General features: G+C 29.8%; 1 protein-coding gene across 4 annotated transcripts in view; it reads left to right on the top strand.

Annotated features, from left to right (window-relative positions):
- IA-2 (tyrosine phosphatase IA-2) overlaps nt 1–13,978 on the top strand; it is a 78,267-nt gene that overhangs the window by 52,427 nt on the left and 11,862 nt on the right. For all 4 annotated transcript variants that reach the window (XM_080158174.1, XM_080158175.1, XM_080158173.1 and 1 more), the window contains 5 exons: nt 3,341–3,420; nt 4,649–4,728; nt 9,430–9,496; nt 9,955–10,073; nt 12,822–13,084. In XM_080158174.1, coding sequence (XP_080014300.1) covers nt 3,341–3,420; nt 4,649–4,728; nt 9,430–9,496; nt 9,955–10,073; nt 12,822–13,084 — 609 coding nt within the window. The remainder of the gene's footprint in view (nt 1–3,340; nt 3,421–4,648; nt 4,729–9,429; nt 9,497–9,954; nt 10,074–12,821; nt 13,085–13,978) is intronic.

Raw genomic sequence — 13,978 nt, 5'->3', positions numbered from 1 at the left:
CACAGGATTTAAGCCAAAAAAAATGATTTTTTTCGGACAGGTATTTTGGGTATTACGCTAGATATCCAAAATACACTTTTTGATGGACACCCTGTAAAGTTAGAGTTTTGGCCAAAATAGCATTATGTGCGCTTTTTACATGAATAAACGATCATTTTGGTGTATAAAATGTATAGATTGGATGTAAGATTGATGAAAAAATTAATTTTTAAAATTGTGAAAAAATGGGTGTTTTTTACATTTTTGTTACCTACCTTCATAGATAGCTAGATATCTAGATATCCAGGGACTCTGAAACTTTTTTTTGGCCATCCAGCATCCTTGAATGACCCAACGGACCAAAATATAGAGTATTAACAAAATCGGAGAGGTAGTGCAGAAAAGTGGTACATTTGGCAAATAATGCACCATAGATGTACATACAGATATCTACCTCTCCCCTTTTTCAATGACCTTTTTCGTCTGCTAGCAAATTGTTTTCTGCTACTTGGCTGTGTTTATATTCCCGTTACCATTGGTTGATTTTAAAAGACCAAATTGAGAGTCAGCACAAGGTCATTGCGACAGGGAAATACAGTTATTTTCTCCCTCTAGTATTTTACTCCAATTAATAAACTAAAATTATGGTTTTTTTAGCTCTTTACCATCTAACCAGTGCAGTGTCGTGTTTTTTTTTTTTTGGGGGGGGGGGGGGGAAACAACATTCCCCTTAAATTTGAAATTGGGAAGGCCTGCCTAATGATTTCACACTAGACTATAAAAGTTTTAAAGATTTTTAATCAATATAATAGATTTGAAATCTGCATAAAATTTTAAGGATTTTTTATAAAATTAGTTTTTTATATAATTCTTTATTTAAAGGCGCAAATACAAATTAAGTTAAATAATTTTGAGATCTGTGATTGGTGGATTGAAAACTATCTGCGCTCTGATTGGAGAAGCTTAAGTGACGTACATCATTCAACCAATTAGAGCGTAGGTAGTTTCCAATCCAGCTATCCTATTGGTCAAAATTTATTAACTTAAATCGTATTTGCGCCTTTAAATAAAGAATTATATAAAAAACGAATTTTATAAAAAATCCTTAAAATTTTATGCAGATTTCAAATCTATTATATTGATTAAAAATATTTAAAACTTTTATAGTCTATTTCACACCCATGAAATGGTTTTAACACTCCTAATGGTTTCGTATCCCTCTTGTGAATTGTTGGGCTCGCCATGGCACTATAAGCTGAAGATTCTTTTTAAAAGATTGGGTACTTATTTACTCATTGTGTTAAAGTATTGTACCTAGTCAGAAGCGTGCACAGAGTTATGTCAAGGGGTGGTTTGAGCCTGAAGGGGAAGAAAGAAATGGGTTGGGAGGCAACATATTTTCGAAGGCGTTTTAATTGTAGAGTAGCTTCGTTGAAAAATAATCTTAAAAAGCCAAAATTATGAAATATCCAGAGACAAATTAATTGTGGAACAATTATTTGTCAATCAAAAGTTATTTTCGAATTAAAAGTTATCAATTTTGTTTTTGCCTGCCAATTTTAAAACAACAATGCTTTCAATTTATTGTTTATTTTGTATTCGTCTTACTCATTATTCCTTGCAATATTATAAGAATTTAGATAGGTTATCACAATAATATTAATTACAAATAAATTACTTTAATTTTAGTTTATTTGAATTTTAATATTAGTTGTTTAACATAGATGACAATATTCACAAAAGCAAAGCTTAACGAATCAGAAAGTTATACCTATTGTTACAGGAATCATCATGTCAAGTTTAAGATAGAAAGTATAAATTTATCATGCCTAAATTTTGATAAGAGCTGAACTTTACGGAGGGACAGACAGGCTGAATATAAAATAAAAGCTTCGCTTTTAAAAACTAAACTAATAACATACGTTTAAAACATCCCTAATACCAGCCCTTATACAATATGTAAAATAGTTTGAATTTTTCTAATTAATTCTACCAACTGTTTAGAAAAACATCTTTCTATTTATTATTTGTTAAAAGTATCAAACAGGGGTTGAAATAAAACATCATCAGAATTCCGCCAAAATCTTATTTTAAAGAAGACAATCACGTCAATTTTAGCAATAAAAATCAAATACCAAAAATTGTTAAAATTCAATAAAATATTATATCCTAGTAAATTTCTTTCATTTCATTTAAGTAGGTATAAAGTATATGTTAAACATCAAATGGCTAACCATTTTAAGCATCTTATAGCCAATTTACGGAAGGAGAGACAGACAACAGAACGTAAAACTATAGCTGCACTATAAAACAGTACATCTATATTTCTATATACTCATATACTTGCTTGAATATAAAGATCTTTGCAACGGCAAGGGTCATAGAGGGCTTTGTTTTTCCGGAAAGTATTTTAATGAGGGGAAGGGTCTAAAATACCCCCACCCCCCGAAATTTATTCCTCAAGATTTTTTTTTTATGAAATAAAAAGGGAAATTATAATAAGTATTAATTATACTTGAAATGACACTTGTATACTATATTGATATAGTAAATTGTAAGGGAAGTAAATATTACTTATCGATTAGTTTATACAGTGCTTTAGAAAACTAAACATATTCTTCATGCTAAATAGTTGTTTAAGATTAATTTATTTAAAAGGGATAGTTCCTTAAAAGTATTTGATTTAATTTAAGTTGGGATCGGCAGCCGCGCCTTAAAACGCGCGCATAAGGTATAAAGTATTCACAATATAATTAGAAAATCTATTTTTAATTGTATTGTTGTAAAAATTTCTATTATATGGTATTAATTGCTGAAGTCAAATTGGCAATTTTCATAACTTACTAAGACTTAAAAGTTAGGAAAAACTTTCAGAGATTAATTTGAACATCCATATTTGAGCTATCCCTCATTAGATAAAATAACAAATAAATCAATTAAAGTAAAAAGTGAAAATCTCCATCGCCTGACTTTTTTTTTGTATGTGTGATGATTTAAAATGTGATATAAATAAAATAATTTTAAATGAAGAAAAATAAATCTAGGAAGTAAGTTTATTGACTTTTATTAATTACACATAATTTTATAATCTAGAAATCTGTGTCTAATGGGTCGTAATAATTATCAAACCTTACCTCCTTAGAGACACATTTTAGATATTTATTTTTTATTACTGCTTCTTTAAGTACTATTCATTATATACACATTTCAAAATAACTTATAAATATTTGTTAGAGAGAGAGAGAGAGAGAGAATAGAAAATCACGAAATCTATATCTAAAAGAAGAGTTTTTCATCAAATTGTACCATGACGTTAAAAGTTCAAAACCTTGCAAATTCTAATGCTTCCTCATTTATTTAGGCTGTGGCCAAACCGTATGAGCGTGGGAATTCACACAAATCCAGAACAACTGAACGCCACCACAGTTGCAGAAGCATTAAGTAAGTAGTTGTAGAGAAGCTACGCTTATCTGCGTGTTTTATTTGTTGGTTTTCTGTTGGTCATTGTTCTTGAGTAAATTTGTCCTCATGATGATTTGTCTTTGTATTAAACAACAAAGAGAAAAATTGAAGGGCAAGAGTTATTTATAAAATTTGAATTGTAGAGCTTTTTTTCATAAAAAAGTAAGATTTTTTTGTCAATTTTTAATTATGAAGCAAAAACATATCAAAGCACTTTTCTGAAAGTAACAACTTGATTTGTCCAAGAAAGATAAAAAAAACCTAACGGACCCATTTACAGTTCAAACCATTAAAAGCCTACTTTTCTTATGAAGAAAAAATCAGATATAAAAATTTAAAGAAATGTGTAAATGGACGACGACAATAAAATGGTTGGTTAAATCCAAATTATATTTTTTTTATCGAAAACCATAGTTTTCAGATGTCGTCTTCGAGGATGAAGAATTTAGATAAAACATACCATTAAATATGAAACTTTAAAATTAATTCGTTTTGACTTTTAACAGCTGTATGGTTTTATGGATAGTCCTATTTATAATGTATATCTCCTACAGAATGATAATAGTATGTCAAAACAAACTTTAATGTAAAATCTAACAAATTTTTCAACAGGTTTTGATCTAAAAAGTGACAGTGGCAAAATTGACGAATCTTTTAGCATAGATTAAGTGATGTTGCAGAGATCTCAAGGGATAAGACAATTGACAATAAATTGATGTACAGTACTTAAATGTTTTGTTGATAAAATTATTTGTGGAATTATGGTGACTCTGCTAGATTTTAACCCAACAAACAAGAGATAATGTTTATAAATGTTTTAGGCAAGTGTATAATTTACATTCCAATGTCCCCTCCTTCACTGGATAATTAAGTGTGTTAGAGTATAAAACAAATAGATTTATTATAGAAATTAAGAATTTAAAGGAGGGAGGAGACATTGGTTTGTAATAACGTTTTCTTTTGTTTTTGTTGGATTGACAACTTTGCGGACTTTTATTGAATTCTAAATGGCTGATTCTTAAAATTAAGTTTCCAAAAGTTTCAACCACCAATTGTTTAAGTTCATTGGGGATGTACATCAATGTATCAGCTAGCCATTGTCTAAACGCTTTAGACCCCTGATAGAGATTAGTTGTAGGGCTTGGTCCTTGAAAACTAGATCGGTAATTTAATGAGGGACATGTTGACATGATTTTCTATTTTTAAGATGAAAAGCTGGATTCCGTAAACGGACGGATACCTGATGGTCTGGATATCAAAATTGAAAGTTTTGCGGCCAGTTCACAGGTAATGGTTTTATTGTTATATTTGCTTCGCGCCTTAACTCTTGGGGAGGGGAGAGGGGGTAAAAAGTACAACCTATTCGGGCCAGCAATATCCGAGATATGAAGCTTCAAAAAAGTCCTACTATTTGATATTAAAGGATACTAGTGTAAGTAGTAAAAGGAAAAAGCTCGAAAAATTTTTATAAAATGATGTTAAAAAGAATAATTAGCGTGTTATGACTGTATGTGGTTTTAATATTATTATATTAATGTATAAATAATAAAATAATCACATTCTTAAAAAATCCTATAAAATCCTAAGAATCCTATAAAATTTCTTAAGTTAGGATTTTCAAACATATATTAGGCTAGCCAAGGCAATTTTAGAGGAGTTGACTTAATTTCTGGAATCTTAAGCAAGAATTTAGCCATACCTATCCCAACTATATGATTGTCTTTAAGAGGAGTTTTTCATACCTTAATGATAAAATCATGTTTAATAAAATTTAAGGGGCAGATAGAAAGGTCGTTTTCTAAAGCTCCCATAATATCTGAACTCACGAAATATTACATGAATAAATTAAGTTATTGGTTGCAGCTGATTTAAAATGTAAAATCATTTCTCGAGAGTATAATTTTGAAAGTACGAATTATATTCTTTAATTTAGAAGTTTAAAATAGTTTCTAAAATGTTTATGATTATGTATTTGTGTTTCAAATTCACACTAAAGTTAAATTAACTCATTTGCCCTTGTAGAATATTGTATAAAATTATACATAGGGTAATAAATATGAAATAATCCATGTACATAGACAAACAACCTGTTCATTTAATGCAGGTTACAGTATTTTAGATATTAGAGTCTGATTTTTAAATTAAAAAAAATAGTAGTGAAACATTTTTTATTGATTTTTGGGTGAAGGGGGGTATTTTCACCCTATTTGGAAAATTAATGGAGGAGGGGCGTGAATAGTTAGATATTAACATCAAATGTTTTGTTAAAATCGAACAAACCAAAATAATACCAAATGCTGTAAAAAGTAGAAGTACATTAATCATATTGTTAATATAACTACAAATTACCATTCTGTTTGCCCTTTTGCTAAGTATGATATAAAGTATTATATTTAGTAAAGGTATGCTTTTGTACACTAAATCTTTCTTTGATTTAACAATATTTAACAGAAACCTAGTATAATATTTTTCTTGAAATGTCCTGACATCAATGCTTGGAAGATGCATAGAATCACTTGCTTTTTTTCCTGAATAGTTAACTTTTAATTGCTTTTTTTTTGTTAAATGTTCTAATAAGAAGCAAAAGTATAATTGATAATAATGACAAACTATCCTGAAAGAAAATGTGAAATTGATTTGAAGTTTTTTTTGATCATAAAATTATTTAATTATCCAATACAGGGATAAGGGATAGGAAACCTGGCCATTAATTAGGTCCCGGCCTAGAATCTAAAGGGATATTGCAACTATTACAAATTCCTATCAAACTGGCGGACGCTCCCAAGTAGCTATCGCTCTAAACCAATAAGAATCGGCCTGTTTTTAACAACCAATCACCAATTGGCGGAAATTTTAGAAGCAGACAATTCTAGAAAAAATAATGATTTCGTCTGCTACTAAAAAATAAATATAAATGGTGTTAGATCACATTAGCTTAATTATTAAATCTGCTTAGAGTTAAACATTAAAAAAGGGCCATATAGAAAAAACAAAAATAACGGGATTATTTTTTGGAAAGAAGGTAGCTACGAATTTTCATTTGGTAGTTTATAAATTAGATGTTGTATTTTGAATTTTAAAAATTTAATACGGAATTGATACAACACCTTAACCCTAATATATGTACAATACAACACAGTACAAATCTATCACTACATAATAGTATCCAAAGAACTTTATAGAATGTTACCCAAGTGCATATTAATTTATCTATATTGAATTTTATTTTTAATTAGCAATGAAATTTTCAAATAAAATTTTTACTCATTAATAAAAATGCAAATAATACAAACTAAAATCTGTCTTAGGGAAACCCAACGATAGCTTTCTGACAGTTCAAATTACCAAAGTAAAAGATAAAAAAAATTTGGGAGAGAAAAAACTTCATTTTAACAAAAGCCATTAATATATAGGTTTATAAAAAGTTATGTTTTTTACTTTAAACTAGCTACCTGAATTTGATTCTATACTTTATCTACACACACACACATACAGCTTTTTATTATTAGCATTTTATACGAACCACTGCGCCATCCCAAAACTGGTTTATTAGGCTAGAAATAGGCCTAGGCTTGAAATAGGCCTAATATTTTCCTACGTTTCCCATTCCTTATCCCTGATCCAATAAAAAAGGTCTCGCTCAGCTCTTGATGAATGATTGTTGTGTAAAATAAAATAAAAATGATAAAAGGGCAGAAATTCAATAAATATTTCAATAATAATGCTTCATTTAATCTTTTCACCAACTAAAGATTGTCAACATAGTTCTTTTCTCTCTTTTATAAAGCATAGCAACTCTACTATACACTTTGTATATCAGTTTCTTTTGTTTAGATAACTTTTTTTTTATATTCTATAGAAAGTGATGTATTTTGAACACCACTAATATCTTAAATGACTTTTTTTATATTTTCGCGGCTCAACTCCACTAGATAAAAACTAGATTTAACCCAATAAAAACATAGCCTTTTTTTTACAGAATTTTCCAGCAAAAACGCTAAAAGTTGTAAGCATAATGTGAAATCTTAAGAGCTTTCAATTGCTTAAAGAAAAAAATAGGCAAACTATTTTGTTTTTAAATTTTTTACATGAGCTCTTTATATTTTTTTATGGCTTGATTAGCTGCGATATCTTTGGATATTATTCTACCTGTTATCTTTTCTCTTGGCTCTGAGAATTGATGAAAAGAAATGAAAAGAATCTTTTTTAAGAAGCAAAACAACCTTTTATTAAATCTAATCAACCATTAACATTATTCATTATTTTATACCAGTAAACATCTAATATTCTTTTTCATTTAAACTACATATATTTATTTTTAAGTTTAACATCACAAAGATTGTTTTGAGAAGTTTTTTTATATTATTATTGTGCTTTCCCTCTAATGATATTTTGACGGTGGCTCTGCTTGACTTTTTGTCAGCGAAAAGTACAATTTCAAAAGCTTAGTTTGGGTTTGGGTATATTCCTATCACGCTGTATGTCTATTTATCAGTACGGATAAAGCTTAAGATCTCGGCAACCCATGTACCGGACTTTGCTTATTAGAGAACATACCTACTGGTTATACGATGATTTTCAGCTATTGTCATAAGACACTAGCTCTAAATAATAGCATCTCCCAAAATTTATTTTCGTTGGTTAGTGCTAAAGTATAAAATATATAGATTGCCAAAATTTTCTTTTGATATAAAAAAAACTATGAAAAAAATGAAACACCTGGCATATGAATATAAATCTGTAAATAACACAGAGGTTGAAAGGTGGGGGAATTTCCCGCTATTTAATAAAAAGGGGGGGGGGGGAGGGGCTTAGGTGTGCTAGAAAGGTAAAAATGAATGCAGGGATAAGACAATTAAACATTTTAAAATCCTGTCTTTAAAAGATGACCTATACTTGATATAAAATAAGAAAAAATAAACATTGACTGCTAAATTTTTAATGGTGTAGTTACTTCTTTTCCATTAATATATCCCTTTTCTCTGAATAATATGATAGTTTTAAAAACCATTAAATCCTAAAATTAGGATCATCATATTTAAGGGATTTATACAATTATAAGTAAAGGTTACTTCACAAAAACTCCACGAAAATGTTAAAAAAAAATGTATTTCTAAACTATAGCAATGTTAAAAATAGGATTATTCAAAAGAAAAAAACGCCGGACAAAGTGAGTTATGGAGTAGATTCTTTACTTTAAGCTAATTATTGAAAAGAAATTTTAGAAGAATTTTATGTTTTTATTGAATTTACCTTTTTAGCCGTACGGCCAGAACGAAGTTATAAAGAAGTATCGCTTCTTAAATAAATAATTACAAAAGGTAAACTTAGAATTCTTAAGCAATAAAACATGTTAGAAAAGATTTAAGTCTTTTATATACATGATGTACAAATATTTAAAGTTTTATTAGGTGAATCAAAACATATTGCATTGTTTAAGTTGACGAGATAAAATAGAGCCATTAATAGTTCTTTTTTTTTGAAAATTATTATCCATTTTGCATTGATTTTTTATATTATAATTATATTCCTTTACCATATGATATTTTTTAAATTTTCCAGGGAAGAAGGGATTTTTATTTGATATTTTTTTATATGCATATATAAATAGAACTGTTCTGTAGATTGATATGTATTATGTATGTTCGACATTGCTTAGCAATTTATCAATAATTACACAAACTTAATTATTTGTTATAAAACAGTAATCTGTAATTGATTTTGTATTTCTAAAAAGAGCTCTTACTTTTGACTAATAAGAATAAGAAACATTTAGGTTGCAAACAATTTAAATACCCTAAGAGTGGTTGATTTGAAATTTGGTAACAATGAGACCTATTAATTTCCTGACGAAGCCTCGTGGCTTAGAATGAGGCTTATTAATTATTTGATGACTTACTAAGGCGATGCTTCTGTAAGCCTAGCGCTGACTGTGGCTAAGGCTACATACAGAGCCTTGATTATTATTAATCCTGATTTTTTATTTAGTCTGATGTGAAATCGTATTTTCTTGGACACTCCAGACTCTTTCTGGCACTCTTCCTTCTAACAGCAGGTTTGTATCTTTTTATTTTCAAAAGCGAATATCTGAACAATTAGTTCCGATCCGTCTTTCCGTTTAGAGACAAAAAAAGATTTATTAAAAGGTATATGATTTATCCTTTTATATAAAGTAGTAAGTTTTTTTTGTCTAAAGAAGCTGAAGATATCAATAACTTTTGAACCGATTGGGTTCTCTACTTTAGGCAAGCTTCATAGAGGTCCTATTAAATTTTCATTTTAAGCCTTGGGATGGTTCTAAGCTATTTTTCTATCCTCTCTTTGTCCCTAGAGTAATAATAAAATAAGCATAACCGAACGACTGATATAAACTGACAAATGCGAAGTAAGTTTAATAATATTCTACTTTTTAAGTATTTTTCTACTCTGTCGGTTCAATGTAACTTTAAAAATTAATTTACAAACCATTAACAAAAATGGGAATGTCGATGTTGAACCTGTTAAAAATTTCAGGTATATCCTCTGCCATTCTGGTTGCTGGACTCATCCTGATCCTCCGCAGACGCAGGGGAAAGAACATCGAGAAAGAAGTTGAAAAAGAAATCAAATCTGAGCCAGTCAAGGAATATAAAGTAAGTAATGGCGTAGTTTTACAATATTGAAGTAACTGGACAAAGTGTCTCAAAAATCAGCAATATGACGTTATAAAAATAAGGGTGATGAGAGGAGATTTGGGAAAGAAAACCCCTAAAAAAGAGATGGATAATTCCTCATTTTTATGACGTCACATTGCTAATTTTGAGACACTTTGTCCAGTTACATAATGAATTGTGCATAGTTTAACATCAAATTATGGTGGTTAAACTTTGCAAAATGAAATATTTTTCCGTTTAAAGACCAGATACATTTATGATTAACCTCGGCTGTAAATAATTGAGATATATCTTGTTAAAAGTTTGGGTTGGGCATGTAAAGACCTTTCTAAAGACACCGTAACCAGGTTTCTGACCAAATCCTAGCCATGTTGGCATAAAAAAACAGGCACGTCAAACAGAAAAAAGACAATGCCGTCAGATCTCTATATTTGTCAGGTCTTTCTTTTTGACGACAAAATGATTGAGTTAGAAAACTGGTTAAGGTGTCCATAAAAAGGTTTTTTACATGCCCCATCAAAACTCTAAAAGTTATAGGGACTATTTACAAGATTTCAAATACTTAAGACGGTTTAAATTGTTAGCGTTTGTTTTTCAACACCCTAAATAATTTTTAGAATTGTTTATTCGTAGATAAAGGGGCAGGTAGCTTTACTTCAAATGTCATATTGAATAAAATCCGTTACCCTCGCATTAAAGTTAGGTGAGTGCTTTGATCAAAAAAGAAAGAAAATTATTGACGATGAATACAAATATTTTATGGATATCCATTACTTTTCACAAGTGTTCAGTAACTATAATACATTTAGCTCAATTATGCTCATAAGTAGCGCAGCAATAGCGTGCTAAGCGTCAATATGTTTCACTTTCTCAGTTTTTGTTGGTATATAACTAATGAACCGTTATGGTTCTCCATACCAGTAAATCCAAGAAGAGAAATCGCTTCTAGAAAAATAAGTTTTTCAAAAGTTTGTTTATGTAATTATGTTTTCATTAAGATATACTCACTAAAATTAGGTCAAGTGTCAATAAATATTACCTATGACATTTTCAACTTAACAAATAATAGACAAAGACATTTTATGTATTTTAATTTGACGTACTGACTGAGAAGGATAGAGTAGCTTCGATACTAGTAACACATTTGTATGTGTTGATACTATAACAGATTTTGATTATCTCAATACATATTCTGTTATTATTTACCTTCAATATTGTTATGTGATTCCTTGACAAACAAATACACATTTTCTTTACATAAAAAGAAAACAAATAAAATTTACAATTATTGTAAGTGAAACATTTTGTATATAAGAAGTAATTTTAATTTTCATATCAACGTAGTTATTAAGTTCCCTTTGTGACAACGCCTCTTAAGGGACGTTTTGTCGAATTTTTAGAGTAGCTTTTCCCCTATTTCTAGCCCCTGCGGGGCAATCACCTAACCTAACCTAAAATAACCTATCAGAAGCTACTGTGAAAACACGACAAAACTCCCCTTAAGAGGCGTTTCCACGAAAGATACTATACCCAATTGTTCTTTTCAAAACAAATTAAGAATGAGATTTGCAGCTTTTGATAGTGTTTAGGATTTTAAAAATCATTTGGCTGAAAAATGAGGCATGCAGAGAGATTTTTTTGTAAAGCTTTTGTGGTACGAAAGGGAAAAGTACCCACCACACTTTCCATTCGTAGTCCAGGGTAGTGTTGCATTGTACCTGCAACCCTCTCGCACGCCTTGATTAATTCTTGACCAATAGCAGAAAAGTAAAGTTTGATTAGTAAATTATTTAAAAACTGGTGCAATTACGGAAATACTCTATATGGATAGTTGTACAGTAGCTACGCTACTAATATGATTTTAATGATTGTGGGAATAAAGTATTTATATCCTGATATAGATTTTAGCTTACACAGTTGTAAACAAGTTATTAGGTTTGTCTCACTGACCAATAATCAAATATAGTAAATATGGGGGATTTTTTCCATGCATGAATAGATACAAAACATTCAATAAAATAAGTTTTTTATATTAAAGTCATGGGAAACCTTTTAATAAATCATATTTTATGTTATAAATTTATCTAAAATTAATCACCAAATCCTATTCATAAGTAAGGTTTTTTTGTCTGAATATTAAGATCTCAATAACCACTGAACTGATTAATGGGTTCACATAGATTCTGTTTTATGCTATTTAATTTTCAGATTTAAGATTTTGGGATAATAATAATTTATTTTTCTAGCCCTTATCTCTTTAAAAGTCCTAGTAAAATTTGTTAAAAGCCAAAAAGGTTTATCATTTATAGAGCTTTCTTTAATGACCTAACCATTTACGGAATCTTATATTAAATATATAATCATATAAATTTCATATAATTACATAATTATTATTACTTGATTGATTTTTAAATTGCTGAAGTAAGTATATAAAATAATGAATTATAATGATGTTTAATATGTCCAATTATAGAAGAATTGACCAATTAGAATGATCAGCGCCGCTGGACGAATCCAAGAGGATTATGGAAATTTGAAGGGGGAATTAAAATAACGGGGGGTCAGTCAATTTTTTTTGAAGGGTCTCGTACGTATTTTAATCTTTTGAACTCTTCCCGTGTAGTTTGGTTTTGAAAGGGGGGGGGGGGGTGGAAGGGGGTGGATGGAAAATTTCGGGGAGATAAAGGTTAACTGTTCTCTGAACTAAAGATAATTATTTGTTTATAGCAACTAGTCCGTGATTGGTCCAGGAGCAGCCGGGCCAGCCAGAGCAGCAACAACGGCGCTGCGGCCCCTGCCACAGGGGCACCTCCCCCGTCCGCGGGCGCCCCGGCATCCGCCGCCCACCAGCAGAGCGCAGCTCCCAACAGAGCGGTAGGAGAGGCGGGGGAGGATGGGGAGAGTGAGAAGTGTGTGAAGCAACCTCTGGGCAGTTCTTCTGCAAAGAATCAGAACTCCGAAGGATCTCGAACATCAAGCACCTCATCATGGTAAGCAAATACTTTATTTTTTAATATATAGAAAGAATTTTTTTTAAAGTCATAAATAATTAAATAAATATATACCTTTAGTATAAAAATTCAATAATTAAACCATTTCTATAGGGAATTAATTCTATAAATTATCACTTCAATGTTTCTATTATAACTTAGATTCCAGTTAAAATTTTCTTTTTGGTTAAGATATTTTGGTGTTTAGATATAGAATTTACGGGTATAGTCCTTTCTACGACATCCCTCCATAAGGAGCGATTCTTCGTATTTTTAAAATGGCTTTTTATAGGTTATTTTAGGTTAGGTTAGGTTATATTGTGTTAGGTGATTGCCCCACAGGGTTAGGTAATTGGCCCCGCAGGGTTAGAGCCCCCCGCAGGGGCTAGAAATAGGAGAAAAGTTACTGTGAAAAATACGAAGAATTGCTCCTTATGGAGAGATGTCGTGGAAAGGACTATACCCGAATTTACTTTATATTTAAGGAAATTAAAAAAATATTGTAATTTTAAAAAATATTGTTTATATTTAAATAATATTTCTCAAGATGACCAAGAAATATTAAAAAAACATATTATTTACAAACTACGCTATAGAAATAAAATAAAGATTTCAAAATTATTGATCAGAAATAAATATTTCTCATTTCATTACTAATAATAGTTTACCTTCTAATAAAATGGTCGTATAGCATTAAAAACAAAAATGAGGTTTTCCTCCCAAAATATCACCTATCAATTTTGAAAACATCTTTTGTATTGGACAAAAATCCTGACTACTTTATACTTTAGACAATCTCTTTTTCATTTATTTACAAATTTTTTTTAAAACTTCATTATTTATATGAAAAAACTAATTATTGAAAACATATTTGTTAGTTTTAAGAAAGACTAA

This window comes from Acartia tonsa, chromosome 4 (assembly GCF_053477335.1).
Source record: "Acartia tonsa isolate MP-2025a chromosome 4, ASM5347733v1, whole genome shotgun sequence".
NCBI classification, from domain to species: Eukaryota; Metazoa; Arthropoda; class Copepoda; order Calanoida; family Acartiidae; genus Acartia; species Acartia tonsa.
The sequence above is the reverse complement of the archived record's forward strand: the minus strand, read 5'-3'. Positions and strand labels throughout refer to the sequence as shown.